At 44.5% G+C, this 23,008-nt stretch overlaps 1 protein-coding gene across 9 annotated transcripts in view; it reads left to right on the forward strand.

The window, feature by feature from the left end:
* Ctl2 (Choline transporter-like 2) overlaps positions 1 to 23,008 on the forward strand; it is a 608,937-nt gene that overhangs the window by 488,636 nt on the left and 97,293 nt on the right. For all 9 annotated transcript variants that reach the window (XM_065452835.2, XM_065452836.2, XM_065452840.2 and 6 more), the window contains 2 exons: positions 3,894 to 4,135; positions 16,028 to 16,156. In XM_065452835.2, the coding sequence (XP_065308907.1) occupies positions 3,894 to 4,135; positions 16,028 to 16,156 (371 nt within the window). The remainder of the gene's footprint in view (positions 1 to 3,893; positions 4,136 to 16,027; positions 16,157 to 23,008) is intronic.

The following is a 23,008-nucleotide window of genomic DNA, read 5'->3' on the forward strand; positions in this document are numbered from 1 at the left end:
GTTCTGCAAACTCTACTAATAACTCTGCTCTGCTATTCCTAGAGCCTATGCCATATTCCGCCACTGACTTGTCTCCAGCCTGCTTCTTGCGTACCCTGGCATTGATGTCGCCCATCAGTATAGTGTATTTTGTTTTGACTTTACCCATCGCCGATTCCACGTTTTCATAAAAGCTTTCGACTTCCTTGTCATCATGACTGCATGTAGGGGCATAGACTTGTACCACCTTCAATTTGTACCTCTTATTAAGTTTCACAACAAGACCTGCCACCCTATCGTTAATGCTATAGAATTCCTGTATGTTACCAGCTATTTCCTTATTAATCAGGAATCCGACTCCTAGTTCTCGTCTCTCCGCTAAGCCCTGGTAGCACAGTACGTGCCCGCTTTTTAGCACTGTATATGCTTCTTTTGTCCTCCTAACCTCACTGAGCCCTATTATATCCCAATTACTACCCTCTAATTCCTCCAATAACACTGCTAAACTCGCCTCACTAGATAACGTTCTAACATTAAACGTTGCCAGGTTCAGATTCCAATGGTGGCTTGTCAAATTATTGGTCAAATTGGTCAAATTATTCTTGAATATAAATTACCTTCCGCTTTCTTGAGACCATTGAAAAGGCATGGCCTCACCATGGTACTCTAAAGGTCACGCTGTCCAGCAAGTTTGCTGCTCCATAAGACATGTAAAGGCTGAAAGCGTGTGAAAACAACAAACTATAGCCACACCCAGGCAAGCTTATCAGGATTGATGATCGTGCACTTCTGGCATTTCAGGGCAGGGCTTTCGCCGTGACATGCTGAACCATGACCATGTGACTGCGACCAAGCTATGAGGGAGTATCACGGACACAGTCGCCCTTCACTAGCCAATATGCTGTAGAACCACCCCTTCGCTTTTTCTTCTTGAAAAGTCCCTTTAACACATGACTCGGCGCTCATTTCTTGGAGGAAGGAAATGGGAAGTATTTCGGCCAAACACATGAGCGTCCGATCATCAAGTCTGAGCATGGTTTGTGCTCTACTTTGCAGGCAGAGCATGGCAGAAGGCAGGGTAGCTGAAAAAAATTTGCATAGGTTAAACATTGCTGGGAACCAAACTTTTTCTGCCAATACACTGAATGTCAAAGGTCCATTGTTGTGCCGGTACTATTGTTAGAAAAAAAGCAAAGAGAATGGCTTCGCGGAAAGTTCGCTTGTTGAGACTGGCTGGTTGACATTAGTTGGTTTCCTTACTCCACGACTCACCAGGCTTGGGTGATTTGGCCCAGTATGCATAGTTCCCGGTAGGTTTTAATTTATGTGCACTACTTATGTGCACACAACCACTCTGTGCACATTTTCTCTTGATATGCTTGCGCAACCTTGGTTTGTTTATTGCGACACATACATTTACCATCAGTGTTGCAATATGCAATGAAAAATTTGCCTCTGCAGCACTAAATTTACACGACTGCTGCATTCAGATGCGGGAATAGTACAAAATGGCGATATACCGGGTATGCGAGGTATTTGAGAACACTATTACTTATCGCCATAGACACCAGCAGGCTCATCATATCTATCTAGGCGTGTGGCTTCTTGTTGGTTGACCCCTTATCATTCATACTACGCAGTTTGTTCAAAGATGAAAGCACACAGGTTGATGCAGAAAATGAAACACCATGCAGTCCTCGTCGCCCTGGGTACACACCACAGTGACTTGGAAATTGCCACCTTTCTGAACGAAGTATTTCGTTTACAAGGTGTGGACAGAACTGATTTGTTCTGGCGGTGACATGGCATTTGTGACGAAAAGGAAAAAAAGCACAGCAGTCAGACGTCGTCACCCCCCCCGATTTTCTTCGGCGGCTGCAGTCATCATCGTCTGCTCCAGTCCAAGTGCTTGCTAAGCAAGCTGAAGGGACCGGAGGAGCCTGGAAGACTTTTTTTTTTTTTTCATATGAAAAGAACTTTGACCAAGACCAAAAATTTATATGCCATAATGACAGGTGGCCTTGCGCAAGCGCTGATGAGGTGCGTGCAGTGATGATTCACACAAAACTTCCGTCGTCTGTGATGGTGTTAGCCATTGTCAGCAATGAGGGGGACGTCATGCCCCCACACTTTTTTGCAGAAGGACTCCGCGTTAATGCTGCGGCATATGTGGAGGTGCTTACCACCGCTGTAAAGCCCTGGATAGAGACTCGCTTCGAAAGAAAAACCTTATGGCTTTCAGCAAGATTCGGCTCCCGCCCACACTGCCTGCATCACCCAGGAGTGGCTGGCTGACAACTACGAACACGTCACTCCCAACTTGTGGCCTCCTAGTTCTCCAGATTTAAATCTGCTTGACCACTATGTCTTGGGCGTTGTTGAGAGAGAGGCCAACAAACAACAAGTGATTGTGTAAATAAACCGTAAGAGAAGTATTTCCCAATGTTTGGTGCAAATATGTCTATTTTTACTGGAGATATTCTTCTCTGCCTGAAGCCAACATTGTGTTCTCAAATACCTTGTGCACCCGATATAAAATGAGAACATAATGCATGGGAGTCAAAGGGCTTTAGGTCGGGACCGTAGCAACTCAATGCAGCAATGAGGAACGTATCGGCAGGGTTGTACTGTATACCTGTGTGTGTGTGTCATGGCCTCTTCATTATGTTGCTACTGGAAGTTGTAGTTTTTTAATCCGAAATGGCGTATAAGAGCATTTGGATGACCCAAAACTTTAACACTGTTGCAATTTCGTGCCTAAATACAAATTTATGTCATTCCTAAATTTGCATTTACTGTGGTTGTGGCTGCTGACATTCTTCCTGACATGCTCTCTTCTGTTTCAGTTCAGTGTGTTTTCTGTATCAGTGATACAATCGAACCTTGTAATAACGAACTCGTATCTGATACATTAATAGCATCATTACGTCCGTTATTCCTTGTAAGCATATATTTCTTGCACACTGATATCAATGAGGCATACTCTACGTTTACTTCGTTGTACCCAACAATTTGTTATATCTCTGTTGCTTATTTTGAGGTCTGTCTTATAAGAGATGGGTTATAACAATATTGGTGTAAAAGATAACAAATTTACAGACAGCTTTGCCCAAAGTGGCTTGTGACTTGCTGAATTAAGTAACAATGGGCGTGTCAAAGCAACGCTATTGGGAGCAAGGCCTTTGCAGTCTGGCACAGCCCGGGAAACCAAGCAGGCTGAAACTTGATGCTGACTGATGGGTGGTCTAATAAGGTGTTTATGGGGTTAGTACTGTTGAAGAACTTATGGCAGTGGCTAGTGATTTGACGATGACAAGATATTGATGCATCAGCAATGTAATGCTGATGTGATGTACTCAAAAGAATTCACATTACATCACAGTTTTGCAAGTGTGTTGACAAGATGTAAGTCCCATGCTGCAGAGCATTTTCACCGCGCTAGTGATTTGTAGGCAAGTAGCCTTGGCGCATGGCAGAGATGACATTTCAGGAAGCCTAGTGTTCTTTTATGAGCAAGTGTGATATTAGTTAGACACAATAACATCTTGGCATAAACTGATTCCAAGGGCAAGTTATTAATCACATACCGAAACTTGAGGGTATAGTGGCTGTGCAAGAGTGACATTATTTTACATTGACTAATGTTCAGTGTCGTTAACCAAGGGTCGCGCCATTCAGAAAGGTTAGCAAAGTCGCTCTGAAGGGCAGTTTTATTGCATGTGGTGCAGTAGATAACACTGTCATCTATCTTGCTTCTCAGTAGTACAGCAGAGAGAATAGGCTGCCATTCACTGGCATTAAAGCATTTGAGGGATGGATTCTTTAATGTTGTATCCTGAAAGGTACAAATTTGTTGTTTGGTTGGTGTTGAGAAGTGGCAACATATTTTCCGACCTGCTCTTGCCATCTTACAGGAGGCCAACAAGTCGTCTTCGCTGTCGCATCTCAAGTGTCAGTTCACGCAGTACGTGGCCAACCAGCACCTGTCACGGCTGCAGATCTACAACTTCATTGGCCTCATCTGGGGCATGTTCTTCATAGTGGGGCTGGGTCAGGTGGCGCTGGCGGCAGCCTTTGCCTCCTACTACTGGGCCTTTCACAAGCCACAGGATGTTCCTTTCTTTGCTGTGCTCCATGGACTATGGATCACTGTCCGGTAGGCATGGCATGCCCAGATGCAAAATATGGAATTTTTGCTGGCTTGTTATGGGCTCACAATTCAAAACACTCAGGCCAAAAGGCTCTAAAGCAACCGAGAAACCCAAGAAGTGTACAAGCGGGGGTGAAAGAAAGTTGGGAAAGCGAAGGAAAGCGAAGGATGTGGTGGGGGGGTGCCTGATAAAAGCAACAAAACCTAAAGGGCAGTAAAAACAAAACTATGGCTAAATAGGTCCGTAAGCTCTTCCAAGCTGTACAAGATTTCTGTAAAAATGCAATGGATATAAGAAATTACCGCAACCAAAAAACAGTGTAAAGTGAACAAATGAGCTTCCCAATTACAGCTCTGAGCATATGAACAAAAGAAGCTTGCTAGAAGTGAAAATGAAGCCTTTAAGATACATATCTTTATACAGAGAAGAAAGGGGGTTAACCGAGAGCATCGCACGCGAAATGCGAAGGCTGTGGGTTCGGTTCCCACCTGCGGCAAGTTGTTTTTTCATCCACTTTAATTTCCATTAATTTATCGTTTCTTTATTTCATTTATTAAGCACAAGTAACTTCCCCTATGTTGTCCTTGGTGTCAGTGTTTGTTGGCTTCTTATGATATGACTAATAAAAATCGGGCCCCTCGGTTAACCCCCTTTCTTCTCATTATTACTTAACGAGGGTCTCGAATCCGGCAACATTGATGCCTTCAGGTAGCATATGTGGGTTTATTGACCAGTTGCCTTCACCCTAAAAAGATGACGTTCTCGTGACGCCTGCGGCAAAAAAAGACATTCCACGTCCGCCGCCAAGGTCTGTGAGTGGTGGCACTGGCTAACACTCCCAGGGCTCTACTAGGACACATAAATACCCAAGAAAGTGGATGGGAAAACGGCGGCGCGGTAGCTCAATTGGTAGAGCATCGCACGCGAAATGCGAAGGCTGTGGGTTCGGTTCCCACCTGTGGCAAGTTGTTTTTTCATCCACTTTAATTTCCATTAATTTATCGTTTCTTTATTTCATTTATTAAGCACAAGTAATTTCCCCTCTGTTGTCCTTGGTGTCAGTGTTTGTTGGCTTCTTATGATATGTCTTTATACAGTTATTTCTGGATATATCAGACTAGAAGGGGATCGCAAAATAGCTCTACCCTAAAATTCCGAGCAAGAGCCCCCCCTCAAGCGGGTTGAAATTACTGGCAAGGGGTGAAGGCGCTATCCCAGAATGGCACCAAAATTCAAGATGGCGACGACAAAATTTTCCCGCCGGGAAAAAAAATAAAACGCAGTGGACATGAATTTAAAATTTTATTTAACATGAAGTTTATTAAGCCAAAGATTTGTTAGGCGTTCTTCATCATTCTCAAAACTGAAAGACTCCTCCAAGTTAGTCACAAAAAAAAGTTAGCAGAATTCTACTTGAAGTCCACGGTCAAATGATTAGCAGTAACAAGAGTTCTGGTAGAAGTCAATCTCAGCTGCAGTGCATGGCTACCGACAACAGACAGCAAACCGCGGCTCGGTCATGCTCGCATCACAGCTGGCGACATTGTGAATATCAGCATGTTTTCTTCTGCATGTGAAATTATTGTTAGGAGAGGGTAAACCGGCAACAACGGTAACAAAATGTTGCTGCTTGGGAGTGTCGGCGGTTCGTTCTGAAGTGCTGCCTGCTACAGATTCAAAGTGAACCGGAAAAGGCCTAGCTATAATATCGGTGGTGAGCGATCAGCGGCGGTAAGGCTGCCGGAAGACCAGAGCATAGCTGCGACCACTCCTCCGTCGCTGAGTAGCCTCGTTGCTGTGCTGCAGGGAGATCCTCTGTGCTGTGTGACAGGCAGATCTTGCCATTTGCCAGCGAGACCACTGTCTGCTTTCCCGGAATGGCACGGAAATTTGACATTAGCAGTGAAGTTGAGGGCGGGGGGCTCTCGCATGGGTGGGGGCACTTGGTTGGAATTTTACGGTATATGTATTGATGCAGTCAAACCTCGATATAATTAAGTTGTACTTGCTGCGAAAAACTTCTTTAAAGTTGAAATTTCATTCATCGTTTCTAAAGTTGCAGCAGTAAAAATCATTTCACAAATTCCCAGGGCATTCCCAGTGGATGGTATCTCATCAGTAATCATTTATAAACAAACCACAGGAAGGGCCATAATAGCGTGGCTTTGAGCACCAGCAGCAGGTCGCATTGAGACCAATTTATCGGCGTGGCAATTAGCACCAGTCGTGCCGCTCAAAGACTCACTCAAAGCTTCACACAAATTATTTTCTTTGGCTCAAAGTACTGCAGCAGTGTAGCCTGCTTCTTATTGGCAGCCGTGCGCTTAGCCATGGTGTCCTCAACATAATCTAAACAATCTACAAGCGATAGGCCGGTGCGTTCTATTGCGCCACAGCAGCGGCGTAGAAGGGCCAAAGCAGCTACAGCCTCAGTTGAAGTCGGGAGCAGGGTAACAGCAGCGCTTGCGGGATCAACCTCAGCAGCGTCTCCGTTTGGTTTGGCCGCTACTTCCGCTGCGATCTCCATCAATTGAAGCATTTTGAAACACTGTCAGTAACAAAGTATTAAGTGGCATCTATGAGTGAGCCCAGTGAACATGTGCTATCGCGCGTTGTTGTGGAAGCACAGTGCCATTCCTTGCGAGGCAGGCGCATAGCGTGGAATCGAGGAGGAGTCAGTGCAGCAAATGCAATGCGTCATTGACGTTGTCGAACTAGCCAAGCCGCCACGCGCATACTCCGTTACGTTCAAGTGGCGCGCCTTTGGCGCAATTGATGTGCGCAGCTATAGTGCGCAGCAGTCGGGAACACCCATTGCACCACTGCTATCTTTGAGGGTGTTGCGGGAAAGCTCACCGCCTGACAACAGAGTGCACGTGGTTTGGGGTGGTGGAGTTTGATATATCCGTTCTACATACGACCTCGTTTTAAATAAAAAATGAAAAATGCATGCGATCTTCCAAGTGATATAGAAAGTGTTCCATATACGCAATAATTCGATATATGGATGTTTGACTCTATGTGGTTCTGATGCCATTGTGGTGAATTATTTTACAAAATGGAAGCTAAAATGGGATATTATGTGAGAATCGTGTGACACGGCAGTCTTCAGATGCAGGACGCTATAACACCGAGTTGAAAGGTGTCTACTATAATTTCCTTATGTTCCTCATTCTGGTATTGTTAGCTTGAAACAAGATAGTGGCCACTATTAGCTGAAATCGAGCAACTTTTTTATTTTAGCTTCTCAAGTATTTACAAATTTGTCCCATCGCTGTCGTCCGCATAACCATTCAAGGGCAGTAAAATATTCTAATCTAAAGCAGTCTCATGGTCCTACTAATGCATTGTTACTCACAGTGGCCTCGCTTGCTTGAGATCATTAACTGCTTGCATTTAACAGCGAATAAAAAAAAAGGAAATGGAGACGTATTCATACACTTCGTGACGTAGAGTACACATTAACTTGCTACTTTACCTTAATTCATTGTACAGGAATACACATTTTTAAACCAGTGAGAGATTCACAGAGAATGTGGTAATAACTAATATGTGCTACAATATTGAGTAGACGCAACGCAGGCGAAACGCACACAAAATGCTCCAAGAAAGTGGCGAAATGGAGACTGTTGTCGAGTCTCCTGTTGAATGACAGTTTGCATTTTTTTTTTCAGTAAATAGAAACGTCCTGTGCATTGCGTGTAAAAAATGTGGCGTTGAAGGGCAATATAAGATCAGTTGACCACAGTCAACACGTATCATTACCAGAAAATCGGCCCACATTGTTCACAGTGGAACTTCTGATCAGGATCTGCCTAGTGTAATGCACATGCACTTTGACAACAATTTGTAGAAGAGTGCAGCCTCATATAAGTTGTACAGTGAAACGTCATTACCATGAACACCGCATTAAGGACGTTTTCAGATGAACAAATTTTTCAGAAATCCACTTCTGACTTATTATACGGTCAAATCTCGATAATTCAAACTCAAAGGGGCCTGAAAATTTGTTTGATTTAAAATGGCTTGTTCATGAAGTATTCGTGCACCATAGCACGATGCACGAACGGTGGGCGTAGTGAAATATCGCGAAAGAAGTCGCAGGGACTGTCGAAGGTGAGGGAGTTACGAGGGTGTTGGATAGGGAGGGCGAGGAGGGGCGGGAGGGAAGGAGATTCGCTTTTCCGCCAGCTTGCTGGATGGCGCTAATTACCTCTGCCACCTGGTGTCCCTGTATATGCTCCCGCTCTCTGCGGGAGCATATACAGGGACCCTACTACCACCTGCTGCCACCGAAGCATTGGAGTTGCCGAGGCCAGACTGGGCCTCCGCTGCTGCTTTCCTCTGCATGCTTGCATGTTTTTTCCTTCATCTGCTGACAGATTAGCACTGTGTTTATGTTCTTTGTCCTGCATTATTAACGTGAGTGATGTCTTATCAGGATGACGTAGTCGTTGCCACTGATCATAATTATGTTGGCATGCTCCCTTCTGTTGCGGTGTCGCCACATTCAAAAGACTAGGAGAATGAGGTACTGGGTGTTGCCTTCGCGTCCTTGTATTCGGGGTCTGTCTTGTCGTACAGAATCGGATACGGTGCACTGTCTCCAATGACATTTCCGTCGAGGCGTCTCGGTTTAGACACGCCATTGTAAAAAAACAATTGCGAATGAGACCAACCAAGTCAACCAAAATAAGCGCAAGCGAGAGCCGACGCAAGCAGATGATAGTGCGAAGCAGGCAGTCTGACTGAACCAGACGCGAGTACGAATACAGCGTTCGGGCGAATGCGCATGATACCAGTTTCCCGTGCATATGTCACTGTAGGGGCCACTCTTATTGGTCTCCTCCACTCGCAGCGAGCCACAAAAAATTGGCCCAGGACCGATCCCTTCTGCGGTGCATGTTTTGCCACCAGTGTGGCCGGGACATTATGGCGCGACGCAGAAACGACGACCTTGCCATTTGAGAGAGGGTCAAATTTCTACCACGTTTTTTTGCACGCGGTGTTGAGGGGTCTCTCTTAAGGCTTTCTGGGGTCAGAGCAATGCTGGTCAGAGGTGGCGCTGTCTCTCACCAGCATTGATCAGACTCCACCAAACGCCTGGCAATTCAAATGCGCAAATACTTTTCGCCCATTGGAACACATATAAATTTGACGGGAACACGGCGGCAGTTCAAATAAACCAGAAGTTCGAATTAAGCGTGTTCGAATTAACAGAATTCAACTGTAGTTTAAAGGTAAAAATATCTCAGTACTACGAAGTTCTGAATAACGATCATTATTCACTTTCTGTGTCATGTTAACTATGCCTCGGTACTATGAACCAATATTTCGAAATCTGGGGATTCTTAGATTTCCGTGTATCCTTTTGGCAGCTGGAACAGTAGGCTAGCAGATGACAAAGCGCAGAAAGCGGACGCTGGGGAGGATGTGGGGGAAAATCCAAGATGGCAGCAGAGGAAAAAGGAATGCCTTCTGCGACAATGTTAATCGTTTATAGTATTGGCTATTTCTTATGTATTACAATGCATGTTGGCAGTCGTAGGCACCACTGCGGCAACACTAGACCTAGCTGCTTCGACGTTCGCTATTAAGCTTCTTGCCATTGGGTGACATACCTTTTATTGAAAGAATTCGCTGCTGTCAGCAATGGCACTGACTCTGCCTTTGTGGTCCTCGCGATTTACTTAGCTTGGAAAGCATGGTACGTTGCATAAAGCCGCTTTCCAAAAATCAGCTTCGCGTCTGTACAGAAATGTGACTTGGAACATATGCAAAAGTATTGCAGTGAAGCATAACAAGCGTGTGAAGGGGCTATTGCCACGGGACATAGCATGTATTCCTTCATTATACATGTGTGCACCTGGTATCTCCTGTCACAGTATGAGCACCGACACACCTAATACGTGTACCGACAGGCCTTCAGAGCTTTTTTTAATTTGCCTGTGGTGGTTTGAGCCCTTAAGGGCACTAAAAGACATGCATTCATTTTTTCCAACTGACCAATTTTTCCCACGTTTTCGCTGCCCCTAGGCAGTTAGAAAAATCGGACGTTGACTGTACAACTGACCAAGAAGATGCTTCAAATGGTCCGTGGGGCAAACGAGCGGCGGAATGAGGACTAGAACAGAAAGAACCTACACATTGAGGAATGAATGGGAAAGGAAATACGCTGCCGCCGTTCTGAAGAAGCTTGAGCTTAAAAAACAAAGTGTTGGCTGATGCCAAGATGCAGGTGTCCTTCATCCAAACCAAAATAAACTCTTTAACGCAGTGAAACACGGTGAGGTGTTGTTCACGGGCTGACAGTAAGTAGGGACAGTTGAGGTTGATTTACGAGTTGCTGAGAGAGAATGTAAATTGTGACAAAGTTCGGGCTTCATACCACTGAGCTTCCTGTCAGTTGATAGAAATAGCTCATATTTGAAAATATTTGCTTCTGTATGCATCTCCTTTTTATTCCTATTTGAGAATGGCCAGCTAGATTTGCAATATTTTTTCGAGGACATCTTATTTGCTGTGTATTTTACTAACCCCTCCCTTCTATTCTCTTTTTGAATAACATAAACACTACTCCTTAGTATTCAAATTGGATTAAGTGGTTTTTTTGTTTCTTTAATTTTTGTCAATGCTTGCTAGAGAGTGACAGCATCAGGCGATATGGTTTCAGCTCGTCTTGACATAAAACATAGTTCTGCAGTACTCGGGGAATTTCGCCAAGGCACTCAGGGAAAACCTGGAAAACTCGGGGAATTTGGAAATGTCAACTTGATAGACACCCTGGTTTGCTGCTTTCTTTCAGTTTTGCAAGAAATGTAACCTTCCTACAATAATGCTTTCTTGGCGTTGTAGGTAATCCTAATTAATAAATAAAAATGTTGCAATTTCGCCCAAAAGGCTAACCATCGATTGCGATAGCGAATGCGTAGATGGCTATACAAAGTAAGGATAGTAGTTTTGTTGGCAATATAACCGTGCAAAAATCTGCTTACTATCTAAATTAACAAGCATGGTGTCAGTGCACACAGGCAAACATGGACAAATCCCACTCGATGACCGCGGACACTCCCTGTCAAAATGTTAGCATGAGGAAGTGCAGCAGCAGTGGCAATCGAAGTGACTTTCGTGCTTTGTATCACTTCTCTGCAAACATGAGCGGTGAGAACGCAGCACGCACAAAGACATGAGCCGTTGTCGCGCCTAGACTCAGCCTCCAATGCAGGTCCCTTTCTAGAGAGGGCGCACGACGGAAGTGGTTTTCAATGGTTGTCAGTGGTTTTCTAGGCATGAGCATCTCACTTGCGTGCACCTCTCTGTGTACAATACTGCGGTGGTGCGTGGCGGCAGAATCTATAGAAAAAATCAACAGTGCGGGATGGAAGCCAACAGTGACGTTCTTGGGGGTAGCTTCATCATCATCATCATCAGCCTGGTTACGCCCACTGCAGGGCAAAGGCCTCTCCCATACTTCTCCAACAACCCCGGTCATGTACTAATTGTGGCCATGTCGTCCCTGCAAACGTCTTAATGTCATCTGCCCACCTAACTTTCTGCCGCCCCCTGCTACGCTTCCCTTCCCTTGGAATCCAGTCCGTAACCCCTAATGACCATCGGTTATCTTCCCTCCTCATTACATGTCCTGCCCATGCCCATTTCTTTTTCTTGATTTCAACTAAGATGTCACTAACTCGCGTTTGTTCCCTCACCCAATCGGCTCTTTTCTTATCCCTTAACGTTACACCTATCATTCTTCTTTCCATAGCTCGTTGCGTCGTCCTCAATTTGAGTATAACCCTTTTTGTAAGCCTCCAGGTTTCTGCCCCGTAGGTGAGTACTGGTAAGACACAGCTATTGTACACTTGTCTCTTGAGGGATAATGGCAACCTGCTGTTCATGATCTGAGAATGCCTGCCAAACGCACCCCAGCCCATTCTTATTCTTCTGATTATTTCTGTCTCATGATCCGGATCCGCAGTCACTACCTGCCCTAAGTAGATGTATTCGCTTACGACTTCCAGTGCCTCGCTGCCTATTATAAACTGCTGTTCTCTCCCGAGACTGTTAAACATTACTTTAGTTTTCTGCAGATTAATTTTTAGACCCACTCTTCTGCTTTGCCTCTCCAGGTCAGTGAGCATGCATTGCAGCTGGTCCCCTGAGTTACTAAGCAAGGCAATATCATCAGCGAATCGCAAGTTACTAAGGTATTCTCCATTAACTTTTATCCCCATTTCTTCCCAATCCAGGTCTCTGAATACCTCCTGTAAACACGCTGTGAATAGCATTGGAGAGATCGTATCTCCCTGCCTGACGCCTTTCTTTATTGGGATTTTGTTGCTTTCTTTATGGAGGACTATGGTGGCTGTGTAGCCGCTATAGATATTTTTCAGTATTTTTACATATGGCTCGTCTACACCCTGATTCCGTAATGCCTCCATGACTGCTGAGGTTTCGACAGAATCAAATGCTTTCTCGTAATCAATGAAAGCTATATATAAGGGTTGGTTATATTCCGCACATTTCTCTATCACCTGATTGATAGTGTGAATATGATCTATTGTTGAGTAGCCTTTATGGAATCCTGCCTGGTCCTTTGCTTGACAGAAGTCTAAGGTGTTCCTGATTCTATTTGCGATTACCTTAGTAAATAGTTTGTAGGCAACGGACAGTAAGCTGATTGGTCTATAATTTTTCAAGTCTTTGGCGTCCCCTTTCTTATGGATTAGGATTATGTTAGCATTTTTCCAAGATTTCGGTACGCTCGACGTTATGAGGCATTGCGTATACAGGGTGGCCAGTTTCTGTAGAACAATCTGCCCCCCATCCTTCAACAAATCTGCTGTTACCTGATCCTCCCCAGCTGCCTTCCCCCTTTGCATATCTCCCAAGGCTTTCTCTACTTCTTCCGGCGTTACCTGTGGGATTTTGAATTCCTCTAGACTATTTTCTCTTCCATTATCGTCGTGGGTGGCACTGGTACTGTACAAATCTCTATAGAACTCCTCAGCCACTTGTAATATCTCATCCATATTAGTAATGATATTGCCGGCTTTGTCTCTTAACGCATACATCTGATTCTTGATTCTTGCTTGATGTTTTCCTTGTTCTTCAGTACCTTTGACAAAGTTGAATGTGGTACACCGAATTGCCTTGCGATTTCAAATTTCTGTCAGTTTCCCTTTTCCACCACATGTATCGAAATAACTTTTTGCTCTAAGGTCAGACACTTTTTCCTGGGAACTGGTGATGCCATTTTCAATTGTATACCACAAAATCACGCGCAAGGCATGCTTATAGAAGCAATTCACAAGCCACACACGTTCACACAGTCTGCAGCGGGTAATGCATGCGCACACGCAAGTACAGAGGAAGTAGTGCGTTTTGGTTTGGGAACCTAGGTCACCTGAGTGATCTTTGATGGCACAATGCATGTCGGGCACGCAGAAAGCTGTGCGGAGTAACATTTGTCTGTTTCGTTGCGCACTACTTTCACAGCTCTGCTCGCCTTGATAATGTGCGGGCATGGAGCCAAAGGGGGTGCAGGCACGACATTGGCCATCAAGAGGGCTGCTCAATTGCTCAGTACAGAAAGAATCACTTTGCATGAAAGGCACTGAGCGCCGTCGTGAGTGCGTGCATCTGCTCCTTGTTGGTTTGCTCTAAGCAGAGCAGGCAATCTGTGTGCTTCGAGTAATCCTGTTTAAAAAGCACACCAAATTCGAGTAAAATGATTTTGTTATAATGAAGGCTTACGTAAAATATTCCTATCTGTAATCTGAAAACGGCGTACACCTCGGAAGTGTTTCCCAAGATTGTGACAGGTGTGAACTTACCAATACGTTTCTCCAAGAAGATGTGTGATGCACAAAAGTCTACTTATTTTATTTTTTTATACAAATGTTGCAATAATGGTGTCCAATATAATAATAGCAACACGAACCCTAAAAGCACGCGTCACTATTCCACTTCATACCATGGCGGGCCTCGTGAGTGTCCAAGTGCTTGTTGGGTGTGTTGTTCTGGGAACAGATGCAGCGGGGAAGCAGACTGGCTTATATGGATGTGCACAACGTCGCCATCAGTGTACCTGTAGCTTGACTTGCATGTGAAGGTGCCCCGCTTTTCCGTTACAGTTAAATTGCCGATCGTCATACGGACGTCGCCAATGAGTCAACCATATTGATGTTCCTAAGTGCAGAAATGGTTTTTGGCTTGTACAGAACATCTCTTCCTGCTCGCATGCTAGATCACCCACATATGAAATGCATTCAGTACTGTGCGCAGGCCCGTGAATTGCCAGTGATGAGTCTTGTGCGCCGCTGTCGCCATGGTCTTTTCACGAAGACTACAGAAGTATGGATGTGACGTGCGGTTAGTTTAAACCAAAAATGTAATGTAAAAACAAGCAAGCAAACGAATGTTTTTGTTGTTGAGCACTCCACTGCTGCATTGGCTCAAGCGCAATAACATGTGCATTTCAGACAGCTATAAACTTAGCATTCGGCAGAGAATGCGCCTCGTAACTCTGTTGTGCACACGCCCTGTTGTGACTTTGGGGTGGAGCACGAAAGACGGACTCGTTCTGTAGACGAAGAAGAAACGAAAAGCTATATACAATATTTACAGATAGTGGATGATAGCGTTCAGTTAGCAGTAGGAGCCCCTCAGACTGGGCGGCTGCAAGCGACTCTCTCTTTTCACAATGGGCCGGTCCTCCCTTAAATCCTTTCGGCTACCCCTCGTCGGCCAGAACTAGGCGAGGCAGGATGATGACCTCGCCGGCCTCGAATTCCTGATTCGTCGCGGTGATGACTGAGCGCCGCGGAGATGGCTTGGCGCCCCTTGAAGTCACCTCCCGTGTCGAATTCCCGATTTGCCATGGAGAAGTGGGTGCTTTCATCGCCTCGTGGTAGCCATGTGCTGTAGGCAGTAAGTCAGCTCCCATCACCTCGTGGTTGCCACGTGGTGCTCGTAGCGTGGCACAACAGCCCTTTGCACCGGCACTTTATCGCAAGTCCGGCCACTGACCATGAACCACCAACTGCCAACCAACCCTGAAAACAGGTGAAAGAAGCAACGAAAGCTATTCATTTTAAAATTCGTTGAAAAGGAAGGAGGAGTCAGATTTGTTTTGCCTGTTAAATATGCTGTTCACGGAACCCAGTTTGGGATCTCCTGGTCTGCAAGAAGATACTCAGTGGCCAGAGATCTCCAGTTCAGCGTCACATTCCTGGACACACTCGGTGAAAATATTGCATCATCCACATTACTGTGGAATGCGTATCGCGCTGGGGGGCCTTTTGCATTCTTGAAGCACCATGGCTATCCATTGTCCACTTTGCACTTTCCAATAACGCTGCAGTTTGCACGAGCTATTCGTATTTGCAGTGAGGAAAACTGAGACCTTGCTCACTTTGTCTATGTGGTACGTACTGATGCTACTTTGTGGTTGCAAGATGTGATTGTGACTATTAGCAGATGCGCATTTGCAGGGGTGCAGTGTTCAATATACTGAATGTGCTAGGGAAGGCCACTTAGATGCACACATACGTACAAAAGAGCTATACTTTTGCGTGGGATTTTCCAAGGGGATGTTGTGACTGTTCTTTATAGACAATAATATAGACTGTGTCTGGGCTTTATATGTCCAGGATCAACCATCCGAAGGAAACTTTCTTGTATAAATTCACCGTGGAAAGCACTTTGAAACAAAATGCAGAAGATTAAATATGGAGCCCATTTTTGTGTGCTAGTTGCGGACATTGACCTTTACTCTTGGTCAGTCGGTTGTAGCTGTTGACGGTTATAGCAACATTGAATTGAAGAAATTGTGATAATTTTTGAAGGTGGCTTTAATTGGTCAACTTTAATTGCTGTCAACTTTCCTCTCTCAGGTACCACCTGGGATCAGTTGCATTTGGTTCCCTCATCCTGACCATAGTGCGTGTCATCCGAATTGTGCTCGAGTACATTGATGAGAAACTGAAGAGGTATGACAACGAGTTCACCAGGTGCCTCATGAGGTGAGTCTGAGAAGTAGAATGCAGCCATAAAGGGAGAGGGCACAGTTTCCAGTGGAAAAAGAAATACAGTCGACTTCTGTTAATTTCACTGTCAAAATTGATCTATTTATCTGGTGGGTTGAATTAAACAAGATGCAGAAAAATCTCTAAAACACACTGCCGATTCATTTCGCAGTATATGCCCAATTCTAACATGGCCCCGGAATCAAATGCATGCCCGCCTTAGTTCTGTCCAAAGTAAAAAACTAACGTATATATGACATTAAATCTCCTAAGCAAACTCAAAATCTAACTCACACCCAAGCAGGTGGTTTCCTAAAATCAGGTTGTTGCAGTACAGCTATGTTGTGTGGTAAAGCATACAAATGCGGTTCTCGTATTTGATTGCACTGTGCAGGCAGGCAATTTTCGCACCAATTTTCCTGGCAAGTAAGGCGTGCATTAGAATTGGGTGAATACTGTAATCAGACATCATGAGTTAATTAAAAAAAAAAATTTCCTACCCGCCGTGGTTGCTCAGTGGCTATGGTGTTGGGCTGCTAAGCACGAGGTCGCGGGATCGAATCCCGGCCACGGCGGCCGCATTTCAATGGGGACGAAATGTGAAAACACCTGTGTGTTTAGATTTAGGTGCACGTTAAAGAACCCCAGGTGGTCAAAATTTCCGGAGTCCTCCACTACAGCGTGCCTCATAATCAGAAAGTGGTTTTGGCACGTAAAACCCCAAATATTATTATTATTAAAATTTTCCTAGGGCAGGCTGAAAATCGGTGTTTTTGTTGGGTGAAGACATGTATTTAACGCATTCACTGTGCCCCGAGCTCTGCCTATACAGACTTTGCCAGTAAAAGGGGTCACTATCAGGCTCACCATAGGGGTCAGGCACTGACTGGTCAAGTTTGAATTATCCGGCAAACGCCAATCTTAGGATCGAGCTAACGAAAGTTTGTGCCCATAGAAATGCATGGGTGCTAGCCAGGACCTTCGGTCATTAAGGTATTAACTGAAAAAAAACAAAACAATTAACTTCAGTCAAATTAATAGAAATCTACTGCATAATCGGAGTTTTTGTGGGTGTGTACTTCCAGCACCAGACCAGTGGTTACATGACTGGTGCCATAAATGGAGACATGACAAGCAGGTCTAGGCAGAGCACGCAGGCAGGCAGGGTGTGGAACTGTAATGATTGCAGCGCAAATGACCTTGCTTAGCCATCTAATTCTTTTCCTTTTCTTATTTCAAGGGCAATTCTGGTGACATCTCTTCATACCTGAAGTGATCATTGTAGATTTCTCTACACCTCCTGTCATGCACAAAATTGTTCAGTTTGTATGAAAATGCAAAATTTTTAAGTAAGCAAGGAACACCACATCGAAACTGGGCTGCTTGTTGTGACAGCGGTGACATTGGAGCAGGCATGTGCTGGTAACAGAAGTGGTCACATTTCAGGACATCTTGTTCAACTACAAGCTACGATTAGGGTTGCACAAATATTGACGGGTAGCTTTCAAAGCGAATGTCAAATTCAATGAAGAAAAACAAAAGCTGAATGTTCAATATCTGAAAAATTTTGCTGTAAAAATTCCGTCAGCCTACTTTGGCAAGCTCTGCTCGAGGATATAGAACTACACTGCCGACAGCACAAAGTGCTGTCGGCAGTGTAGTTCTATACAAAGCAAAGTATTACAACTTGCAGCAACCAAAAGAAAACGTCATTTCGTGGCCGGATCGCAGCGGACTGCAGAACTGGAAGGCAAGGTTGCGGAGTCTGTCCGAGAGCTGCGTGTAAGATCGCTGCCTGTTGTCGAGTGCATTCGTTTGAAAGCGGTAGAGATTGCACGCGCCTATGGATTGGACAGCGAGAAGCACTCGTCATCCGACTCTGTTCAAACGTGTTGCTCTGATTCGGAGTAGCGCTTGCGGACTTCGTGCCCTTCTGTGTACTGCACATCCGTCAAATTTTTAACAGTATCGCGCGACCATCGACCCGCGTGTTTGTCAGCACCTTTTATCATCACGTCACGGAGCGGCGAAATAGCGAAAGTAAGGGCATGTGTACACATGACGCGTATCTCGTTTGTTTCGCTGCTCAGCGTCGTTAATACGGTGTTGACAAGCACGCGGGTCGATGGTCGCGCGATACCGCTATAAACATGGCCAGGTGCACATGCGAGCAGCATTTAAATAAATACTGTCACCATTGTGCAACCCGCTGAGTCGCATTTGTTTATAGGTAAGGGTGTCATGTCTTTCGGTATTTTGCCACTGAAAAATTTTTTTCATTTTTAGAATTCGTTAGTTGGGAGATCGACCCATATTCCGGTCCCACCTATAGTCTGGTTTTTACGGTAGGTAAAATGTTGGTAAATAGGTAAAAGGCGAAATTTAATTGTCAAGAGATACGAAATGCACTGAATCCTATAGGCGTTTGCCGGGCATACAAAAATATTCCATTGCGAGAATTTCGTAGTCGTGGGATTTCGTTAATCTGGGTTTCAACTGTATTGCTAAACAAGTACAGAACGAAATATACATCCAGATCAACAAATGTTTATGCCACGGGCACCGGCATAGCCAGAAATTTTATTTGGGGGGAGGGGGGGGGGTCACGTTGCAGCTCGGCCTCCTGCTTAAGAGGAAGCTTTAGCTCGGGTGCTGTGATCTAAATACATGTAGAAGGGGAATTCCTTTTTCTCGGCAACCGCTGCACCTTATTTGAAGAGCTTTGTTGCATTTTGAAGAAAAACTTCAATTCTATTGACTGCTGGCTTCAAATTTTTCATTTAAGTTGTCAACTCTTTATTGAAAATTTGCCAAAATCGCACATTTTCAGAAAACGAAACTATCAAGTTTAGAACTCTGTAACTCTGCAATTAAATATGATTTCATAATTCTATGAGTTCCATATAATAGTGCATCTACAGTGGACAACATTAATATGTTGGACATGAATCTCAAAAAAAATTTAGTATTATGGAAATACGGCTTTTGCAGAGCCTTTGTACGCAACGTAACCAATTCACGTAAGATACAAATTGACATACCAAATTTGTCCGCTTTGACTGTTATAATAGATGCTGTTTACAGAACCGCGATATCTGTTCTTGATGCAGAGCTATTAGATTGTAAACATTGTGCTTCTATTTTTTTTTTACCTTTCAAGGTTTCGAAATATCTTAAACAATATTCAGGCCCTAAATCTAAATTCCGCTTCCAACAGACACTAGAATTTAACTTTCTCTCCTAAATGCAACAAATTTCATTCAAAGCGATCCTGGGGTTATCTCAGAAAAGCGTTTCTGCATTTTACATGTATCTGAATAGGCTGGAATAGGTTGGAGTTGGGCCTGAGCTAAAGCTTCCTCTCAAACAATTTGTCGAGGAATCAAATACATGAATAATAATTGCATTGCCATTGCCAAAGATGCTTCGAACAAATTCTTGAACGCTACGCACTGTCAAAACAAGTAAAATATGTATTTTTTTGGAAAAGAATATACTCGTATGTGCCAAAAATTTTGCCCGACTGATATCAATGCTTCCATGTTTTTTGTCTATTTAGTATGTAAAGAATACTTCACACAAACTTTAGAACTATATCGGTTCTAAACTAGCAGAGCAGTGCATGCTGTTGATATGAAAAATGTAACTGCCATGAAATGAACTAGTTGAGGACAAATATGTTAATGTAATACTTCATCATATATCTTTGTTATTCAAGAACCGTGTTTACATTCTTGTACATATGCAACTGCCAGCGAAAAATCTCAATGATGCTGTCATTTGTTCCAATGTATTACGCAGGAGCAGCTGTCACTGGTCGTGTATCGCGAGTAATTGCACCGAAATTATTGTCCCAACTGAGAGCACGTATATAAAGCCATTCTGCAAAATATATGCGGGTCAGTCAAATGAAAGTGAGCCAATGCGAATGTATGACCACCGGTGTACATTATTTAAAAGTAGTCTCTATGAGCATTTAGACATTTGTCGCATTGACTAACGATTCGGGTGATTCCCGTCTGATAAAACTCCTTGGGTTGCAGCTTCAAAAAGTCTGTAGCTGACTCTTCATCGTCCTACACAAATCTGGTTCCCTTGAGCTGTTTTTTCGGTTGTCCCAAAATGTGGAAGTCGCAAGGCGACAGGTCTGAGCTGCATAGCGGATGTTGCAGCGTTTCCCACTTGAACATTACCAGTTTTGTATTAACCACATCAGTGAGGTGTGGACGGGCATTGTCATGGAGCAAGATGACTACATTACTCAATTTTCCACGACGTTTGTTCTTGATTGCGACACACAGCCGTTCCGGCGTTTCACCATATCGGAAACAATTGATAGTCTCTCAAGATTTAGCAAACCATATTAGTAATGGCCCCTGACGATCGAAAAAAAAAAGTCAGCAACACCTTTCCAGCAGTAATGACGGCCTTTGCTTTCTTTGGGCGTGGTAAATTCGACTGTTTCCACTGTAAGCTTTGCCATCGTGTGTCAGGCTCGTAGTAGGGGCACCATGGTTCGTCCCCGATCACAATTGCAGACAAGATGTCGTCACCCTCATTGTGATACCGCATCAGATGAGTCAAGGCAGCGAGAAACTTCTCCGTCTTCGGGCACTGGTTCAAAATCTTGGGCATCCATTGTGCACACAGGAGCCGATAACCGAGATGTTAATGAATTATGGCGTGAACCGAACCATGATTGATCTTCACACGCTCTGCGAGTTCATCGATGCTTATCCTCTGTTCTTGTCTGATCAGCTCATCAACCTTTGCAATTTTGTTGGGGGTGATTGCACGATGGCTTTTGCCCGGTCTTGGATCATCTTTGCAACTTTCACGTCCTTCTTTGAACCGTTTGCTCCAGCACTTCACAGTAGTCAATGAAATGCAATGTTCAACGTACACGGCATCCATATGGCGACTAATTTCTTTTTGGGAAATACCTTCAACTGCCAAAAACTGCATGGCAACACACTGTTAAACTTTTGGAGGGCCATTATGTCACGCAACGATGCTCAACCCAGTGTATGAGAGCATTAAAGAACCTTTATCCTCACATCTGCGTGTCACTTTTGTGAATGAGACGTCCCTCTGTTCTACACGCATGCCTCGCAGATAATGAACCGAACCATTATTGCGCGGGGTGAGTAAGCTCACTTTTATTTGATTCGCCCTCGTACATTAGAAATGTGAAGGTACAATAGAATATACAGATGCGAAGATACAGCTTGATAAGGGGCAAAAAAGTGTCAGTGCGAACAAAGTTCACTGCACGTATACACAAAACCTCGCAACAAGATATTTAATTATACGTATAAGTCTCCAATGAATCTACGTATCTAAGAAAAAGTCACTGTATATAATGCGTCAGACAAGGCAAATAAACATGTTGTGCAATCACAGATTCACAGAATCCTAGATCCTGCCCCCATTCCATCCACTCCCCCCAATGTATCGCACGCGACGCGCTTGCTCCCCGCTTTTGTCCTTTGCCCACACAAGACTAAGCCACCATCGTCGGCTCACCCATTCCACCCCCACCCCCATTCCATCCAGTCCCCTCGATGTATCGCACGCGACGCGCTTGCTCCCCGCTTTTGTCCTTTGCGCACACAAGACTAAGCCACCATCGTCAGCTCACCCATTCCACCCCCACCCCCCTTCTCATTCACTCCCACATACGGCATGTGGCCCGCAGTCACGACGTTATCGCCCTTAGACTTCATACGAAACATGAGGGCGACGGTGACAGCAGGAATGCGTCTGGAGTGTTCATATAATTACTATCACAATAATATAATAATAGTATCCGGCAACTGAAGCGTGCTGTGGCAGATTACTTTCCGCAAAAGAAGAAGTAACAAACTGTCACCATGCGACAATTCGCTGTGCAGCAACAACGTAGATTTTTTTTCCTTTTGTGGGGCGGGGGCACCGAAATGAAAAGAAAAACGCAAAGGAGAATACGTTGGCCACAATCCAATGCCTACTTCGGGCACCTAATGTGGTTACCGAATGAATATCGAAGAAAATGTGAGACGCTTGGTTCACCGAGAACCATACGCATAGTGCTCGGTACCCTACACTGGCAAGACAAGATTTTCCGGAGAGGTTGCGCTCAAGCGAACGCAATGCAATGCGTCGAGTCTTCACAGTGATGGCGGTGAGCGACCATTGTTTATTTTTCTCGTCTGCTAGCCAGAAGGCGTCCAAAACTGCCAGGCAAAAATCCACTCGGCCATAGCAAACCGAACGCGCACCAAAGTGCGCCACGCGGTGGTCGGGAGCAACACGAGAAAAACATATGCACTCTAGCAGCTCGCCGGTAGGGTAAAGAGAACAAAAACTCTAAGAGACTCAATGTGTCCGAGCGAATAAAAGTCAAAGCAGAAAAAAATAAATAAGAATGTAGTTACCTTGGCTGGCTTTACTGTCTTGACATGGATGCTTTGGCATAGGTAAAAAAAATGTTGGTACTTTTTTATGTGACATGATGGCACAAATTATCTACCCCACAATGCTTCGTCTCATCGGACCTCTCTGTGTGCTTTGTCAACTTGTCTGATAGTGTGTTGATTTGGCTTGTCTCGTGACATGTTCCGATGTAAGACTTTAGAAAAGTCAATGCCCCTTTGTCGTGAAATCTTTATAACAGCATTAAACCCACAAAGTTGCGCAATTGAAAATCTAAAGCGCAACTTTGAAAATGTCAATGCACCTTTCACATCAAAAGTTTATGAGATATATATACCCGTAAAGTTTCGGAATTGACATCCATGCACTTCATAGATTCCGCGGCCTCCACGAGGTGCCGCGGCGAGCCCGTTCGCCATCAAAACGCCCTTGAAA

This window comes from Dermacentor albipictus, chromosome 1 (assembly GCF_038994185.2).
Source record: "Dermacentor albipictus isolate Rhodes 1998 colony chromosome 1, USDA_Dalb.pri_finalv2, whole genome shotgun sequence".
In the NCBI taxonomy this organism is placed as follows: domain Eukaryota; kingdom Metazoa; phylum Arthropoda; class Arachnida; order Ixodida; family Ixodidae; genus Dermacentor; species Dermacentor albipictus.